Source organism: Schistocerca nitens, chromosome 11 (genome assembly GCF_023898315.1).
Source record: "Schistocerca nitens isolate TAMUIC-IGC-003100 chromosome 11, iqSchNite1.1, whole genome shotgun sequence".
Taxonomy (NCBI): domain Eukaryota; kingdom Metazoa; phylum Arthropoda; class Insecta; order Orthoptera; family Acrididae; genus Schistocerca; species Schistocerca nitens.
This window is the reverse complement of record NC_064624.1, coordinates 108,695,879-108,716,535: the sequence shown is the minus strand read 5'-3', so window position 1 is coordinate 108,716,535 and position 20,657 is coordinate 108,695,879. Positions and strand designations below refer to the sequence as shown.

At 43.6% G+C, this 20,657-nt stretch overlaps 1 protein-coding gene across 1 annotated transcript in view; it reads right to left on the bottom strand.

The window, feature by feature from the left end:
- Positions 1-20,657, bottom strand: part of LOC126213578 (E3 ubiquitin-protein ligase MIB2) — a 233,694-nt gene that overhangs the window by 62,044 nt on the left and 150,993 nt on the right. The window contains exon 12 of the mRNA XM_049941425.1: positions 13,303-13,457. Coding sequence (XP_049797382.1) covers positions 13,303-13,457 — 155 coding nt within the window. The remainder of the gene's footprint in view (positions 1-13,302; positions 13,458-20,657) is intronic.

Below are 20,657 nucleotides of genomic sequence, written 5' to 3'. Positions count from 1 at the left end.
ACCTATGCATCTGGAATATGGGTAATGAAGAAATGAGATGTAAGTAGATTACAGATACGTGAAATAAAGTTCCTCAGTAGTAGGATAGGAGCAACAGGGAGAGGTGGGATGAGAAGTGAAAGAGGAACCCTTGCGAAGCAGGATAGAAATATCGAGACTAAGACAGTATGGGCACTTAAAGAAAATTGGAAAACATGAGGATTCCCAAGAAGATACACGAAATGTAAATGCGAAGGAAATGACCAATGGATAGATGGCTGAAAGAGTGGAGAAGCCTTTTGAAAAAAGTGGCAAGGACTGGACCAGAGCGAACACCAAAAGAAGGTGGGAAAACAGGACTAGATGGTGAAGCTTATGTTCCAAACAGGCCCAGATTGGGGCTGGAGACGGTTCAAGATGGTGGTGGTGGTACTGAACCTTGTTCCTTCTACATCTACATATGTACTCCGCTAGCCACCAAGCGGTGTGTGGCGGAGGACACAAATCGCGCGTAAGTCATATTTCCCCCCCTCTGTTCCACTCGCGGATCGTGCGAGGGAAAAACGACTGTCTGAACGCCTCTGTACGAGCTCTTATTTCCCTTATCTTTGAACGGTGGTCATTACGCGATTTGAAAGTTGGTGGTAGTAATATATATCCTACATCCCCGGTGAAGATCGGATTTCAGAATTTAGTGAGCAGCCCCTTCTGTTTAGCGTGCCGTCTATCTGCAAGTGTGTCCCACTTCAAACTTTCTGTGAGATTTGTAACGCTCTCGTGATGGCTAAATGTACCAGTCACGAATCTTGCCACTCTTCTTTGGACCTTCTCAATCTCTTGAATCAATCAGACCCAACTGGTAAGGGTCCCATACAGACGAACAATACTCCGAGACTGGACGAACTAACGTATTGTAAGCTATTTCCTTTGTTGAAGGACTGCATCGCTCCAGGATTCTACCAAGAAACCACAATCTAAAGTTTGCCTTACCCGTTACTTGTGTAATCTGATCATTCCATTTGAGATCGTTGCAAATAGTCACACCCAGATACTTGACGGATGTTACCGCTTCCAAAGACTGGTCATTTATTTTGTACTCTTACATTAATGGGGATTTTCGCCTTGTTATATGCAGTAGGTTACACTTATTAATATTGAGATAACTGCCAGTCATTACACCACACATTTATTTTTGGCAAATCCTCATTGATTTGTTCACAACTTTCATGTGATACAACATTCCTGTAGACTACAGCATCATCGGCAAACAGTCTAAGGCCACTGTCAATACCATCAACCAGATCGTTTGTGTAAATCGTGAAAAGCAGCGGACCTATTACACTGCCCTGAGGCACACCTGAAGTTACTCTTGTTTCCGTTGAAGTTACCCCGTACAGGACGACATACTGCTCCCTGTCTGTTAGAAAACTTTCTATCCAACCGCACACGTCACTGGATAGACCGTAAGCGTGCACTTTTTGTAGCAAGCGACAGTGCGGAACTGAGTCGAACGCCTTTCGAAAGTTGAGAAATATGGCATCAACCTGGGAGCCAGTATCTAGAGCCTGTTGAATATCATGCACAAAGAGGGCCAGCTGTGTCTCGCATGACCGCTATTTCCTAAAACCGTGCTGGTTTCTGCAGATGAGCTTCTCATAGTCTAGAAAGGTTATTATGTCTGAACACAAAATATGATCCATGATTCTACAACAAATTGATGTCAGTGAAATTGGCTGGTAATTATGTGCATCCGATTTTCTACCCTTTTTATAGATTGCAATGACCTGGAATGCATGGAACTTTCCCCCGTTCCAATGATCTCTGATGGATGACGGATAAGAATGGAGCCATATTTGTAGCATAGTCAACGTTAAATCTTACGGGGATACCGTCTGGACCAGATGCCTTTCTGGCATCTAAGGATCTTAACTGCTTTACAATCCCAGATACACTAAACACTATGTCAGCCATCCTTTCGTTTGTTCGTTAATTGAAACGGGGAATAGTGCTGCTGTCCTCTATCATAAACGAGTTTTTGAAAAGTAGGTTTAGAATTTCGGCCTTCTGTTTATCATCATCAGTTGCATTACCCGTACTGTCAGCAAGAGAAGGTATTGAATTATTTGTAACATTCATAGTTTTTCAGAATGAGATTTTCACTCTGCAGCGGAGTGTGCGCTGATATGAAACTTCCTGGCAGATTAAAACTGTGTGCCCGACTGAGACTCAAACTCGGACCTTTGCCTTTCGCGGGCAAGTGCTCTACCATCTGAGCTACCGAAGCACGACTCACACCCGGCCCTCACAGCTTTACTTCTGCTGGTATTTCGTCTCCTACCTTCCAAACTTTACAGAAGCTCTCCTGCAAAAGCTGTGAGTACCGGGCGTGAGTCGTGCTTCGGCAGCTCAGATGGTAGAGCACTTGCCCGCGAAAGGCAAAGGTCCCGAGTTCGAGTCTCGGTCGGGCACACAGTTTTAATCTGCCAGGAAGTTTCATATCAGTGCACACTCCGCTGCAGAGTGAAAATCTCATTCTGGAAACTTCCCCGAGGCTGTGGCTAAGCCATGTCTCCGCAGTATCCTTTCTTTCAGGAGTGCTAGTTCTGCCAGGTTTGCAGGAGAGCTTCTGTAAAGTTTGGAAGGTAGGAGACGAGATACCGGCAGAAGTAAAGCTGTGAGTACCGAGCGTGAGTCGTGCTTCGGTAGCTCAGATGGTAGAGCACTTGCCTGCGAAAGGCAAAGGTCCCGAGTTCGAGTCTCGGTCGGTGCACACAGTTTTAATCTGCCAGGAAGTTTCATATCAGTGCACACTCCGCTGCAGAGTGAAAATCTCATTCTGGAAACTTCCCCGAGGCTGTGGCTAAGCCATGTCTCCGCAGTATCCTTTCTTTCAGGAGTGCTAGTTCTGCCAGGTTTGCAGGAGAGCTTCTGTAAAGTTTGGAAGGTAGGAGACGAGATACCGGCAGAAGTAAAGCTGTGAGTACCGAGCGTGAGTCGTGCTTCGGTAGCTCAGATGGTAGAGCACTTGCCTGCGAAAGGCAAAGGTCCCGAGTTCGAGTCTCGGTCGGTGCACACAGTTTTAATCTGCCAGGAAGTTTCATTCATAGTTTTTACGTACAACCAAAATTTTTTGGGGTTATTTTTAGAATCTGCAGATAAAATATCCTTACATTATAAGTGATAGTAATTACTTAATAGTAACACTGATTTTTCTTTTCTGTGCAGTTCTGAGGTGAACATGGCACATGAAAATAGAGAATTCACAGTGAAAGAGGTAGTGTTGTGATTCAGTACCTCTTTCTAAAAGGGAACCCAGCCACACGAATCTATGATGATATGTCTCCCAGTGGTAGCTACCCTTCCTACTCCACTATCAAGAGCTGCATTTAAAACTGGGCATCTCAGCATTGAAGACTAAGAGCGTCCTGGAAGGCCAACTCAATAATTACACTCCTGGAAATGGAAAAAAGAACACATTGACACCGGTGTGTCAGACCCACCATACTTGCTCCGGACACTGCGAGAGGGCTGTACAAGCAATGATCACACGCACGGCACAGCGGACACACCAGGAACCGCGGTGTTGGCCGTCGAATGGCGCTAGCTGCGCAGCATTTGTGCACCGCCGCCGTCAGTGTCAGCCAGTTTGCCGTGGCATACGGAGCTCCATCGCAGTCTTTAACACTGGTAGCATGCCGCGACAGCGTGGACATGAACCGTATGTGCAGTTGACGGACTTTGAGCGAGGGCGTATAGTGGGCATGCGGGAGGCCGGGTGGACGTACCGCCGAATTGCTCAACACGTGGGGCGTGAGGTCTCCACAGTACATCGATGTTGTTGCCAGTGGTCGGCGGAAGGTGCACGTGCCCGTCGACCTGGGACCGGACCGCAGCGACGCACGGATGCACGCCAAGATCGTAGGATCCTACGCAGTGCCGTAGGGGACCGCACCGCCACTTCCCAGCAAATTAGGGACACTGTCGCTCCTGGGGTATCGGCGAGGACCATTCGCAACCATCTCCATGAAGCTGGGCTACGGTCCCGCACACCGTTAGGCCGTCTTCCGCTCACGCCCCAACATCGTGCAGCCCGCCTCCAGTGGTGTCGCGACAGGCGTGAATGGAGGGACGAATGGAGACGTGTTGTCTTCAGCGATGAGAGTCACTTCTGCCTCGGTGCCAGTGATGGTCGTATGCGTGTTTGGCGCCGTGCAGGTGAGCGCCACAATCAGGACTGCATACGACCGAGGCACACAGGGCCAACACCCGGCATCATGGTGTGGGGAGCGATCTCCTACACTGGCCGTACACCACTGGTGATCGTCGAGGGGACACTGAATAGTGCACGGTACATCCAAACTGTCATCGAACCCATCGTTCTACCATTCCTAGACCGGCAAGGGAACTTGCTGTTCCAACAGGACAATGCACGTCCGCATGTATCCCGTGCCACCCAACGTGCTCTAGAAGGTGTAAGTCAACTACCCTGGCCAGCAAGATCTCCGGATCTGTCCCCCATTGAGCATGTTTGGGACTGGATGAAGCGTCGTCTCACGCGGTCTGCACGTCCAGCACGAACGCTGGTCCAACTGAGGCGCCAGGTGGAAATGGCATGGCAAGCCGTTCCACAGGACTACATCCAGCATCTCTACGATCGTCTCCGTGGGAGAATAGCAGCCTGCATTGCTGCGAAAGGTGGATATACACTGTACTAGTGCCGACATTGTGCATGCTCTGTTGCCTGTGTCTATGTGCCTGTGGTTCTGTCAGTGTGATCATGTGATGTATCTGACCCCAGGAATGTGTCAATAAAGTTTCCCCTTCCTGGGACAATGAATTCACGGTGTTCTTATTTCAATTTCCAGGAGTGTATATCACATCAACGGAAGTCAGTAGGCAGGGTAGAGCATACTAAGTTTTTGGGTGTAGATATAGATGAGAATCTTAATTGGAAAATTCATGTTTTGGATCTCCTAAAGTGGCTAGGTTCAGCAATTTTTGCAATCAGAATAATTGCGAATTTTGAGGGTACAGAAATTAGCGCTCTAACATACTTTATGTGCTTTCACTCTCTGTGTCATATGGAATATTATGTTGGGGTAACTCAACACTTAGGCAAAAAGTATCCACTGCTCAAAAGAAAGTGGATAGAACAATGTGTGGGCCTCATAGTCGCAAATCTTGTATACATCTCTTTAAAAGGTTAGGAATTCTTACAACTGCCTCACAGTACATGTATTCAGTAACGAAATTTGTTCCCAACAACATGGACCAGTTTAAAAACAACAGTGACATACATGATTATAATACCAGAAGAAAGAAAGACTTATACTATCCTCCACTTAACCTATCTTTGGCACAGAAAGGGGTAAAATATGACGCTGTAAAACTTTTCAATAAATTACCAGACGTAATAAAATGTCTGACAGACAGCAGTAACAGTTTCACAAATAAATTGAAATCGTATCTCCTTGACAACTCATATACCATAGATGAATTCTTGAACAGGAATAAATAAATCTATAGGTATAATGTATGTATTTTGTGCCATTTAAGGGCATGGAGTTGGTAACAAAAATTTTAAGCTTAAAAAATTTTTTTTTTTTAAGAAAGACAAACACCCTTCATTCATGTGTGTATTTCTTATGCACTTGACTTGTTCCACATCATAACAGTTACCATGAGATTGATCAATGGAACACGTAACTAACTAACTCAAGTCAAAGTTCTGGAAACTGTGGATGACATTCATTCCACAATCCTGGATGATCAGAGGACAAATTCTAAAAAGATAGCAGAGACCTTGAGCATATACCGAGAATGTGTGGGTCCGTATCATTCGTGGCGCTTTTGGACGTAAGAAAGCTCTCAGCTGAATGGGTTCCCAAACATCTGAATGCGGAAGAAAAGCCTGAACGAGTGACTGCTTCACAGTCCATTTTGGTCCAATTTTGCCTTGATTCTGTATAGTATTCTCAGATCATTTCATCACTGTGCAGGAAACATGGATATACACTTACGATGCAGAAACCAAAGGACAGTCAAAAGAATGGACAAACATTGGTTCTCCGTGTCCAAAGAAGTTCAAAACACTAAGATCGACATACGAGTTCCGCACACCCGTCTTTTAGGATGGAGATGGAATCCTGCTGATTACTTACAGTGTAGTAAAACCATCGTGGCAAAGTACTATGTCGAACTTCTTAAACTGAAGCAACTGTCGGTCCCCAAACGTCAAGGAAAGACAAGAAAAGGAATCTTGCTCCTCCATAAGGCTGCTATCACACAGTTTGAAATCCTCAAACATCCACCCTAGTCCCCTCACTTGGCCTCCTCACACATTATCTGTTTTCAAATCTCGTGAAACATCAAGGGAAGACAATTTTGGATCTACGATGGAGCCAGAAAGGCTGTAGGTGAGCAGTTCACAACATAATATTGTTTTAAAAGATGGGGGTCACTCCATATGAAGTGGTCCATTTGCTTGACCATTTTTTATATTTTTATTATGTGGTTACCCCATAATTGAGAAGTTAAAAAAAATTTTAAAAATAATTTACCTTGCACCTTTACTGGATGGGGGCCATTTTTATTTGTAGGCGCGTGACGATTTTTCAGTCTGGAGACATTAGTGAAAATTTGAATATCTCTGCACTGGGTTAATTTACAACACTGCAATTGACATGATTGTTTTTAGAAAAGTGTCCTCTACAACATTGTCTATTACACAAAATACCCTAAATTCAAAAATAACCAGTCAAAATCACCTCCAAAGTTTGGTATCCAAATTTTCAAAAATCCAATTTTTAGGCCCAAACATAACAAACAAGGAGTGATTTATGAGAGAGTATTTTTTCCTACAGTTAGATATCATACACTACTAGCCTCAAACAGAGCAAGAACTCTTACAAATGTTTCCTTAATTTATTACGAATTTTTGAAATTTGAAAATTTTCAGTTTTTGTAAAGTTTGGGGTTAGTTATCTCAGGTGGGACTGAATATAAAAATATGATTTTTGCGCAGTTTGTACACCTATATGATAGCAACGTACTGTAAAAATTTCAACATTGATATCTGAATGTGAACAAAGATATAAATTTTTGAAAATGAGGAGATAGTACACATTACTCTACAACTGATATTATGGCTGTTGCCTATTTAAATGGTTTATTGTTTCATTGTAATAAAATTTAATTGTGACATATTTAGTTAACATTATCACCCCATATTCATTTAGTTTATTTATTTTTAATAATGCAATATTAAACAATAGTAGCTTTCGCTTTTGTTCTATGGTAATAAAAATGCCCATTTACCTTTAGGTTTATTGTCAAAGAAGTACATTATTGCTGGGTCTGGCATTGCATATGTACATTATTGTTGGTTGTGGCATTGTTGTAATTAGTCTGTTCTGAAACCTCTGTTAGAGTGGATGTACATACTTCATCGGGAATGTAAAATGTGTTATGTGCTTTGTTCTGTGCGTAATTTGTAATTAATTTTTAGAGATTAACTGGAACGCAATAACATGCGTGAACAGTGCTCTATTGGACAGATAGCAAGTGAAGTGTGTCACAAAAAAGTTCAAGGTTCAGTTTGAAAAAACTTGAAAAATGTCAATGAAGTTGATGAAGTCAGACAAACTTTGTTTAAATTTCGAGTACGTTCTTCTGTAACATCAGTGTGTGAGTATCATAAGAAGAAATATATTCTGAGGTACAATAACATTTTTGGAAGCAAGTGCTGTGATCCACTTAACGTTCATAAAAAGCCTATTACTAAAGGCTTGAGGGAAATAAAACTTGAACATTTGTCCTTGTTATTTGAGAGCGAAACAGCTTTCCAAGTGAAACGTAATGTGATTCCTGGAAATTCCCTGTGCCCAAAATGTTACTCAAAAATATTTGTTGTGAATCTAGAACCAGAGTCATGTAACCTTGTTAATGACATTTATATTACTAATGAGGAAGCTGTTAGCAAGTTAAACATATCGCCTGCTTTGGAAATAATAAAATTAAGTAACAGTAAAAGAAAAGCAGCTATTGAAAATAAGGCACAACAAACCTCAGACAAAATTAGAAAAGACTTGGAATCATGATTTAATAATACAGATACCAACATTATTTCTAAAGAAGAAGAAAACATACCATTAGCATCATCTGACACTGAATATTTGAGCTTAATTGAGGAACTAAAAATTAAATGTTTAGTGACATCTAAAGAGGAAAAAAGTTAAAATTTTAAGTTTGCTCCCTGACTCATGGTCAAGATAAAAAAAGTAGTTCATAAATTCAAGGTTTCTCATCATTTGCATAAACTGACCCAAAAATTAGTGAGACAGCAAGGCATTCTTCCTATTTTAGGAAAAAAGAAAGGAGTAGGTATAAGTGAAGAAACAATTAAAAAGATCCAGCAGTTTTTTGAAGATGACGAAAACAGTATGATGTGCCCAGGTTGCAAAGGTAGCAAAACAGTTGTTATAAATGGAGTTACAGTAACAAAGCAGAACTGACTAGTGTTGTCAAATTTAAATGATCTTTATGTAGCTTTCAAAAATTCCCATCTTGAATGCAAAATTGGAATGTCAAAATTTTGTGATCTCCGCCCTAAGTGGTGTATTTTGGCTGGATCCTCAGGGACACACTCCGTATGTGTTTGCTTATATCATCAAAATGTCAAACTGATGATTGTGGGTGCAAAACTCAGTGATCTTAACTACAAAGAGTTACTAGATTTAATGGTCTGTGAAACTAAGACTGCATGACGAGATTGTGTAATAAATGCCCTGGTAAGAAAAATGTTTTTGAATTGTTTCATGAATATGAAGAGGAAATGCCAGACAATATTACCTTCAAACAGTGGGTCACAACTGACAGAGCAGAAATGATAACAGTGGTTAAATCTTAAGAAGAGTACTTGGAATCTTTAATTGATAAATTACAAACACTCAAAAGTCACCACTATGTTTCTAAAATCCTAAGTAAGTTTTTGAAGGACAAAAAAGCACAACTTCATGAAACTGAATACATGGTGCTAGCTGATTTTGCAGAAAATTTTCCATTTGCGGCTCAGGTAGCAATACAAGGGTACCACTGGGTCAATGACCAGGCAACAGTGCATTCAGTATTCTCTACTTTAAAAATGAGAAAGATGAAGTTTGCAGTTCTTCAATTTGCATTCTAAGTGATTACTTGGAGCACAAAACTTTGGCTGTACATGTGTTTCAAAAGTATGTAATAAATTACATAAAAGAAAATTTTCCCGAGGTTGAGAAGCTGATATACTTTTCAGATGGAAGTGGTAGTCAGTATAGGAACAAAAAGAATTTTTCAAATCTGTGCAACCACAAAGTAGACTTTGGGTTGGAGGCTGAATGGCACTTTTTTGCATCATGCCATGGTAAAACTGCATGTGATGGAGCAGGAGGTACAACAAAATATGAAGTAAGTAAAGGCAGCCTACAAAGACCAACCACAGACCAAATTCGCACAGTACACGACATGTGTGTCTTTTGCAAGGATAATATTAAGGCATTACCTATTTCCTGATCAAGAAAGAAGATGTGATTCTGTATATGAAAACAACACTTCAAACCAGATTTTAAAACTATATAGCAATAAAAGGAACAAGGCATTCCCACAAATTCCTTGGCACTGCAGGAAACTTAGTTCGATGTTACGTAACATCAGAAACCGAAATTTGTGAGGATCGTTGTGTCAGTAAAACTACATCTCTGTCTTTAACGTCGAACGACATAGTGGCATGTGTGTATGATGGACATCGGTGACTTGCAGAGGTGACAAAGTTCGGATACCAATGAAAAATGTTTTAAGGAAGCTTTCAGTGCTTGGATTTACTATAGAAACTGGGAGGTCTTATTCTGTATCACAGAAGCTGTCTGAAGAAATAAGTTCTCAACATTCACCACCAGGTTAGGAACAGTCGCACCTCGAAGGATGATAATTGAAAATATTTATTTTAAGTACGTCAAAATAATATAAATGTTAATTTCAGTGATGTTTCCACTTTTTGTACAAAATTCAGTACCTTTCTTCAATATGAAACGAAATGTAATGATGGTATGGCTTTGTTGGCCGGGAGGCCGCACGCAGCGGAGTTCGGCCGCCGTATTGCAAGTCCTTTTTAGTTGACGCCACTTCGGCGGCTTGCAGGTCGGTGATGATGAAAATTATGATGAAGGACACACCACACCCAGTTTGATCATATCCTGCCAATATCACACATGAATAGGTGACAGCCATAACATCAGTTGTACAGTAATGTGAATTAACTCCTCATTTTCAAAAATTCGTATCTTTGTTCACAGTCAGATATCAATGTTGAAATTTTTACAGTACGTTGCTATCATATAGGTGTAAAATCTGTGCAAAAATCATATTTTTATATTCAGTCCCACCCGAGATAACTAACTCCAAACTTTACAAAAAATGAATTTCAACAACATACAATGTACTGTTCATTGTCGACAGCCCTCTGAATTGGTCAATGTGTAGACTGCAATTGAAAATGGAGAAAACCGAGCTGTTATTAAATATTTTCATCTGAAGGGTTGGACTACCGCACAAATCAAAATAGAATTAGTTGGGGTTCATGTGGACTCTGAAGACCATTTACTATTGGATTAATGAATTTAAACACCGTCACACAAGTGCCAAAGACAAAGTGCGCTGCAGCTGCCCAATTGAGATAACCACGAAGGAAATCAATGTCAAAATCCACGATAAGGTAATACGAGGCAACCGAATAAAAATTCGTGAGATTGCTGATACTGTAGGCATCTCAAGTGAGGAAATGCATAAAATCCTGCACGGAAAACTAGCTGTGATGAAGCTGTGTGTCAGGTGGGTACCACGATTGCTCACAACATTTCAACACGATGTCTAGCGAAGTTTATTCACAATCTGTGAGTCTTTTCACTCTGATTTGTGACTGCTGGTGAAACCTGGATCCATCATTACATGCCACGGTCAAAGCAATGGACAGAGGCTGGTGAACGTGCACTGAAGAAGAAAAACATCATTTTCTCAACTGGTAACGTGACGGCCATTTTTTTTTTTTGGGGGGGGGGGGGGGCGGGGCTGTTGGGGGAGGTGATCCCCACAGAATAATCCTCATGGGTTACTTGGAAAGAGGCAGGACCATAACTGGGACCTATTATGCTTCATTGTCGGATCATTCAAAACTTACATTTGCTGAAAAAAAAAAAACCAGAATAATGTACCGATGTACCGCCCCACACATCAGTGATAACAATGGCAAAAGTGCACAGATGGGTTCCTCATACACTGTATTCGCTAGGCTTGGCCCCGAGTGACTTCTTCCTGCTCCCTACGTTGAAATATTGGCTTGCTGAGAAGGAACTTTCATCAAATGAGGAAGTGATAGTTATAGTCAATGAGTATTTTGTGGAGTCTGACAGAACCTACGAGGGTGAATCAAATGAAAACCTTAAATATTTTTTAAAATATTATTTATTATGCAGAAGTGATACAAAGCTGTATCACTTCTCAACATAATCTCCCCCACGCTCAATGCAAGTCCTCCAGCACTTACAAAGTGCATACATTCCTTTAGAAAAAAATTCTTTTGGTAGTCCGCACAACCACTTATGCACCACGTGGTGCATCTCTTCATCAGAACAGAACTTTTTTTCTCCCATTGAATCTTTGAGTGGTCCAAACATATGGAAATCACTTGGGTCTGGTGAGTATGGTGGATGAGGAAGACACTCAAAATGCAGGTCTGTGATTGTTGCAACTGTTGTACGGGCAGTGTGGGGCCTCGCATTGTCACGTTGCGAAAGGTCACCTGCTGACAGCAATCCACATCGCTTTCATTTGATTGCAGGCCACAAATGAGTTTTTAGGAGATCTGTGTGTGATGCACTGGTGATGGTGGTCCCTCTAGGCACGTAATGCTCCAAAATGACGCCTTTTTCTTCCCAAAAGAGAGTGAGCATAACCTTCCCTGCTGATGGTTCTGTTCGAAACTTCTTTGGTTTTGGTGATGAGCAATAGCACCATTCCTTGCTCGCTCTCTTTGTTTCCGGTTGGTGGAAGTGAACCCAGGTTTCGTCCCCAGTAACGATTCTTGCAAGGAAGCCATCACCTTCCCGTTCAAAGCGCCGAAGAAGTTCTTCACAAGCATCAACATGTCGTTCTCCCATTTCAGGAGTCAGCTGCCGTAGCACCCATCTTGCAGACACCTTGTGAAACTGGAGCACATCGTGCACAATGTGGTGTGCTGACCCGCGAGTAATCTGTAAACACGCTGCAGTGTCATTCAGTGTCACTCGGCACTTTTCCTTCACTACGGCTTCAACCGCTGCGATGTTCTGTGGAGTCACAACTCTTTGTACCTGTCCTGGACGAGGAGCATCTTCCACTGAAGTCACACCATTTGTGAACTTCCTAATCCACTTGTAGACTTGCTGCTGGGACAAACGTGCACCACCACCTTCATTGGTTGATGAATTTCAATAGCTTTCACACCTTCACTACGCAAAAACTGAATAACAGAACGCTGTTCTTCCCTGGTGCAAGCCGCAAGTGGGGCGGCCATCTTTATACTGATACTGCGACGGTATGTGTGCATCTGCACTATGCTGCCACCTACAGGCAATTCTGCACGCTGTTTGTAGCACGCTTACCAACTTACAGGGTAACAGCACGAAATTTCGATTTGTTATTACAAATTTAAGGTTTTCATTTGAGTCACCGTCGTATTTTTCCCACGAAACAAAAAAGCTGAAGTATTGCCGGACTCAGTGTATATCTCATAAAGGAGAAGTAAGGCGACTTGTTTATAAAACAAACATTGTTTTTCCTTTTTTTTCCCATATTTATCATCAAACTACCTTCACATGTACAGTTTAATATTGTGAAAACGTGACCTATCTTCGTTCCTATGTGACATTTACGTGTGAGTTACTACCCTAGAAATCTACACCAGGTCACATTATCACAATATTAAACTGTGCGTGTACTTAAAATGAGGAAATACAGAGAGCTTTACAATTCCTATTAAAGGCTACTAGGAGTTGTAGTGGGGACTTTGATAGTTTTCATAAGAAACCCTTGTCCAGTAATATACCATTTGCAGAAAATACTGGCAAGTCACTCTGTTCATTGGAAAATCAACAGTTGACTATGTGGCACATCTTATGACTACCCGGTACTTAATAAATGGCTTACATTTGAAATTGAGTTTCTCACAATTATATTACCATTACGATACAATGCTTTACGCAGGAGCTCTCGACAGCAGGCGACTGCAGCTGTTTGGAACCACGCGGTACTCACAAGTTGTTCCCCTTGAGGGCAGCGTGCTGGAGCACGTTGAAGCCTCGGCGGTTGCGCAGTGTGAAGTCGATGTTCGGCACCGCGCACAGCATGTCGGTGATCTCGGCACTCTCCTTGCAGATGGCGTCGTGCAGGGCGGTGTCTCCGTACAGGTCCTGTCGACACCACGCGTCTCGCTAGGAAGGCCGATCGGAGACAGGAGAACGACTCTATTACGGAACTTCCTGGCAGATTAAAACTGTGTGACGGACCGAGACTCCCACTCTGGACCTCTGCCTTTCGTGGGCAAGTGCTCTACTGACTGAGCTACCTGAGTACGACTCACGCTCCGTCCACACAACCTTACTTCTGCCAGTACCTCGCCTCCTACCTTCAAAAACTTTACAGAAGCTCTCCTGCGAGCCTTGCAGGACTAGCACTCCTGAAAGAAAGGATACTGCAGAGACACAGCTTAGCCACAGCCTGGGGGATGTTTCCAGAATGAGATTTTCTCTCTGCAGCGGAGTGTGCACTGATATGAAACTTCCTGGCAGATTAAAACTGTGTACCCGACCGAGACTCGAACTCGGGACCTTTGCCATTCGCGGGCAAGTGCTCTACCGACTGAGCTACCCAAGCACGACTCACGCCCCGTCCTCACAGCTTTACTTCTGCCAGTACCTCGTCTCCTACCTTCCAAACTTTACAGAAGCTCTCCTGTGAACCCTGCAGAACTAGCACTCCTGAAAGAAAGGATATTGCGGAGACATGGCTTAGCCACAGACTGCGGGATGTTTCTAGAATGATATTTTCACTCTACAGCGGAGTGTGCACTGATATGAATCTCATTCTGGAAACATCCCCTAGGCTGTGACTAAGCCATGTCTCCGCAATATCCTTTCTTTCAGGAGTGCTCGTTCTGCAAGGTTCGCAGGAGAGCTTCTGTAAAGTTTGGAAGGTAGCAGACGAGGTACTGGCAGAAGTAAAGCTGTGAGGACAGGGCGTGAGTCGTGCTTGGGTAGCTCAGTAGGTAGAGCACTTGCCCGCGAATGGCAAAGGTCCCGAGTTCTCGGTCCGGCACACAGTTTTAATCTGCCAGGAAGTTTCACATCGGCACACACTCCGCTGCAGAGTGAAAATCTCATTCTGGAAACATCCCCCAGGCTGTGGCTAAGCCATGTCTCCGCAATATCCTTTCTTTCAGGAGTGCTAGTTCTGCAAGGTTCCCAGGAGAGCTTCTGTAAAGTTTTGAAGATAGGAGACGAGGTATTGGCAGAAGTAAAGCTGTGAGGACGGGGTGTGAGTCGTGCTTTGGCAGCTAAGTTGGTAGAGCACTTGCCTGCGAAAGGCAAAGGTCCCGAGTTTGAGTCTCGGTCCGGCACACAGTTTCAATCTGCCAGGAAGTTTCATATCAGCACACACTCCGCTGCAGAGTGAAAATCTCATTCTGGGAACTCTATTACAGTTTCAGGGCCCGGCACTGTGAATGCGCGGAGAGACGGTCCGAGCGAGCGCAGCCATTTAAATTTTCTCGTGTGTAGGGAATACTGTTTATAAATTTCTGAGACGTAGATTTCTTTATGGCACAGTATTGAAACAAAGCTAAAATAAGTCTGGGGAAGAACAACATTTCAGTTGTACTGGAAGTACCAGTGACTGTTCAAATGATCAGTATCAATCAGAATTATGCGTTACCCAGCCACCTCTTACACGTCAGACACGTGGGCCGGCCTTCAGGGGCCCCAAAATGAGGGAGGACGAAAAGAGAAACCTCAAACACTGAAGCAGAGAAACGAGAGGAGAAGGGAAACAGTAGTGAGACTGTTCTTACGTCAGTGACGGACAATGCAGAACATTCCCAATAACACCCCAGACATGTGCCCCAAAGGAGCGGAAAAAGAATAGCAAGAGAACTGACATGCAGCACAGAAGGGTAAAAGTGCTGCAAAGGCTGGGGCCCTGTGGTAGCCAAGCACGGACCCACCGAAGGGGGGATGAAGTATGGAGGAGATGGCTTCACAGTATGGGTGTTCGGTCTCCTTACTGCACTTCAAACACTAAATGCAGAAGGATACGAACGCACTTTACAGCACTGTGTATTGTGTACAGTAGAGGGAGAGTTTGGAAACGGTGAACGACTGTATCAGTACCCGCGATAAAGCAGCAAAACCCTGAGGCAACGATTTGTGGACAGTAACCTTCATCAAATGGACCGGCCCGCCCAGAGTCACGACACCAATCTCTCGGAACACTTGTGGGACATCTCAGAATGTCAGCTTCGCTCCAGACACCAGCATCCTACACGTTACCTTCACCGCTTTCGGTTCTCGAAGAATAATGGACTGCCATTCCCCCACAGACATTTGAGCGCCTCTCTGGAAGTGTCCTCAGTAGAGTTCATGTCATCATAAAGGTGAATTGTGGACACACCCCAGACTAATTACACACTATATGATCAAAAGTATCCGGACACCTGGCTGAAAATGACTTACAAATTTGTGGCGCCCTCCATCGGTAATGCTGAATTCAATACGGTGTTGGCCCACCCATACCCTCGGTGACAGCTTCCACTCTCGCAGGCATACGTTCGATCAGGTGCCGCAAGGTTTCTCAGGGAATGGCAGTCCATTCTTCACAGAGCGCTGCACTGAGGAGAGGTACCGATGTCGATCGGCGAGGCCTGGCACGAAGTCGGCGTTCCAAAACATCCCAAACGTGTTCTTCAGGATTCAGGTCAGGACTCTATGCGGGCCAGTCCATTAAAGGGATGTTACTGTCGTGTAACCACTTTGCCACAGGACGTGCATTATGAACAGGTGCTCAATCCTGTTGAAAGATGCAATCGCCATCCCTGAATTGCTCTTCATCAGTGGGGAGCAAGAAGGTGCTTGAAACATCAATGTAGGCCTGTGCTGTGATAGTGCCACGCAAAACAACAAGGGGTGCAAACCCCGTCCATGAAAAACACAACCACACAGTAACACCACTGCCTCCGAATTTTACTGTCGCCACTACACACGCTGCAGATGACGTTCACTGGGCATTCCTCATACCCACACCCTGCCATCGGATCGCCACATTGTGCACTGGGATTTGTCACTCCAAACAACATTTTCCCACAATTCAATTGTCCAATGTTTACGTTCCTTACACCGAGCGAGGTGTCGTTTGGCATTTACTGGCGGGATGTGTGGTTTATGAGCAGCCGCTCGACCATGAAATCCAAGTTTTCTCACCTAGTGCCTAATTGTCACAGTACTTGCAGTGGATCCTGATGTAGTTTGGAATTCTTGTGTGATGGCCTGGATAGATGTCTGCCTATTAGACATTACGACCCTCTTCAACTGCTGGCGGTCTGTCAGTCAACAGACGAGGTCGGCTTGTGTGCTTTTGTGTTGTGCGTGTCCCTTCACATTTCGACTTCACTATCACATCGGAAACAGTGGACCTAAGGATGTTTAGGAGTATGGAAATCTTGTGTACATATGTATGACACAAGTGACACTCAATCACTTGACCACGTTCAAAGTGCACGAGTTCCGTGAAGCGTCCCATTCTGCTCTCTCACGATGTCTAATGACTACTGAGGTCGTTGATATGGAGTACCTGGCAGTAGGTGGCAGCACAATGCACCTAATGTGAAAAAAACATGTTTTAGAGAATGTACAGATACTTTTGATCACATAGTGTAGCTGACTGGGGATGGAGTTATGTAATTTTGATATCATCATCATCATCTTGGACAGTTTCCAGCCACTGGCTGGGTCTGTCGGGAACACAAGCCTCTCCATCGTGTTCTGTCTTTCCACCATTCCCCCCTCTTCCACCTTCGTCCAGTTCTCTCCTCTTCTCGTCACACATTCCTTCACTCCCTTCACCCATCTACCTCTTGGTCTTCCTCTGGGCCTCTTCCCCTCCAGTTGCAGATCAAACATCCTCTTTGGAATTCTTCCCTCATCCATTCTCTTCATGTGTCCATACCACTGCAGTCTTTATTTTTCTATCCTGTCCTGTACTGGTTCCTCCTTTAGTCTTTCCCTCACATACACATTTCGCAATCTGTCTCGTCTTGTTACACCCAACCTGCTCCTCTGGAACTTCATTTCACTAGCCTGTATTCTACTTTTGTCGCTTTTGTGAATTGCCCATGTCTCACTTCCGTATGCCAATATGGGGACAAAGTAGGTTCGGTATATAATTCCCTTGGATTTCTGTGGCACCTCCTTGCTCCAAATAAGCCCCCTAATGCATTTGAAGAACTGCCCTGCTTTTCTGCACCTTTCATTTATTTCCATTGCATTTCCCCCCTTACTTTCAATCATGCTTCCCAGGTACTTGAATTTCTCTACCACTTGTAGTTTTTCCCCTCCACAAGTTATATCCACATTTGGCTTATTCTTCTTCCTTGTTGTGACAATTATTTCACTTTTCTTTGCAGAGAAATGCATTCCATATTGTGCTGCCGTTGCCTCCCATGCATCTAACTGCTCTTGCACTTCCTTCTCGCGATTTCCCCATAACATCAGGTCATCGGCAAAAAGCACTGCTTTCATTTTATGATCTCCAATTGCATCTGATACTTGTTGTAGGATTTCATCCATAACAATAATAAACAATAAAGGCGAAAGTGCACTTCCCTGTCGCAGCCCATTTTCCAGCTTGAATCGTGCAGTACGTTCCCTCCCCACTTTCACACAACTCTCACTTCCCTCATACATTTTTCTGACTTTTCGTGTTATCTCTTCATCTATCCCTTTTGCGTTCAGCACATCCCAGAGCTTGTCCCTACAGATACTGTCATACGCCTTCTCAATATCCAAAAAGGCCACGATTAAGTCCTTCCCGTACTCATAGTGCCTTTCCTGCAGTTGCCTTACCGCAAATATGAGGTCCGTTGTTGATCTTCCCGGTCTGAAACCGTACTGCTCCTCTTGCAGTCTACTTTCAATACTGCTGCTTATTCTCTTCTCCAGGATCTTTTCATAGATTTTTCCACAGTGGCATAGCAGGGTGATTCCTCTGTAGTTCTCACATCTCTTTTTATCCCCTTTCTTGAAGATCGGGACTATAATTCCTTTCTTCCAATCCTCAGGAATTCTTCTCCTTCCACACCACCCTCAGCACTCTGTATAGCCACTGGGTTCCTACTTCTCCTGCTGCTCGTATCATATCCACTGTCACTTCGTCCCAACCTGGTGCCTTGCCCCCTTTCATCCTCTTTATGGCTCCTTCCACTTCATTCCAAGTTAGATCATCAATTTCCCCACTATTATAACATCTACATCTACATCTACATCTATACTCCGCGAGCCACCTTACGGTGTGTGGCGGAGGGTACTTATTGTACCACTATCTGATCCCCCCTTCCCTGTTCCATTCACGAATTGTGCGTGGGAAGAACGACTGCTTGTAAGTCTCCGTATTTGCTCTAATTTCTCGGATCTTTTCGTTGTGATCATTACGCGAGATATATGTGGGCGGTAGTAATATGTTGCCCATCTCTTCCCGGAATGTGCTCTCTCGTAATTTCGATAATAAACCTCTCCGTATTGCGTAACGCCTTTCTTGAAGTGTCCGCCACTGGAGCTTGTTCAGCATCTCCGTAACGCTCTCGCGCTGACTAAATGTCCCCATGACGAATCGCGCTGCTTTTCGCTGGATCATGTCTATCTCTTCTATTAATCCAACCTGGTAAGGGTCCCATACTGATGAGCAATACTCAAGAATCGGACGAACAAGCGTTTTGTAAGCTACTTCTTTCGTCGATGAGTCACATTTTCTTAGAATTCTTCCTATGAATCTCAACCTGGCGCCTGCTTTTCCCACTATTTGTTTTATGTGATCATTCCACTTCAGATCGCTCCGGATAGTAACTCCTAAGTATTTTACGGTCGTTACCGCTTCCAATGATTTACCACCTATGGCATAATCGTACTGGAATGGATTTCTGCCCCTATGTATGCGCATTATATTACATTTATCTACGTTTAGGGAAAGCTGCCAGCTGTCGCACCATTCATTAATCCTCTGCAGGTCTTCCTGGAGTACGTACGAGTCTTCTGATGTTGCTACTTTCTTGTAGACAACCGTGTCATCTGCAAATAGCCTCACGGAGCTACCGATGTTGTCAACTAAGTCATTTATGTATATCGTAAACAATAAAGGTCCTATCACGCTTCCTTGCGGTACTCCCGAAATTACCTCTACATCTGCAGATTTTGAACCGTTAAGAATGACATGTTGTGTTCTTTCTTCTAGGAAATCCTGAATCCAATCACAAACCTGGTCCGATATTCCGTAAGCTCGTATTTTTTTCACTAAACGTAAGTGCGGAACCGTATCAAATGCCTTCCTGAAGTCCAGGAATACGGCATCAATCTGCTCGCCAGTGTCTACGGCACTGTGAATTTCTTGGACAAATAGGGCGAGCTGGGTTTCACATGATCTCTGTTTGCGGAATCCATGTTGGTTATGATGAAGGAGATTTGTATTATCTAAGAACGTCATAATACGAGAACACAAAACATGTTCCATTATTCTACAACAGATTGACGTAAGTGAAATAGGCCTATAATTATTCGCATCTGATTTATGACCCTTCTTGAAAATGGGAACGACCTGTGCTTTCTTCCAGTCGCTAGGTACTTTACGTTCTTCCAGAGATCTACGATAAATTGCTGATAGAAAGGGGGCAAGTTCTTTAGCATAATCACTGTAGAATCTTAAGGGTATCTCGTCTGGTCTGGATGCTTTTCCGCTACTAAGTGATAGCAGTTGTTTTTCAATTCCGATATCGTTTATTTCAATATTTTCCATTTTGGCGTCTGCTGCCTTAGGCTCTCCATCGCTGTTAGTTACCCGCTTGGCGGCATTCAACAGATCTTCAAAATACTCCTTCCAAATCTTTTTGAGCTCATGCATTTCCTCCACAACTCTTCCATTATTATCCATGATCCTCAGGCACTCGCTTCTGTCGTAACTCTTATTTCTTACCATGGTGTAAAGTACTTTTTTGTTCCCTTCACTGTCCTCTTCTAACATTCTTGTCCATTTTTCCATCCACTTCTTCTTCTCCGCCCTTACTATGGTCTGTGCCGCTTTCTTGCTTTCCTTATATTTTACCCTAGCTTCCTCTGTTCGGGTCTGGAACCATTCTCTGAAGGCTTTGTTCTTTCGAAGTACTGCCTCTTTACATATGTTGTCCCACCATGGGGTTTCCCTGCTTCTCCTCTTTGTGCTAGTTCTTCTGCACACAGTCTCAGCTGCCTCAACTAGAGCCCTCTTAAAATCTCCCCATTCTTCTTCCACTGTTCTCTGATCTTCCTTTGGCAGCTTCTTCCTGATCAGTGTCTGGTACTGGGTCCTCCGTTCATCCT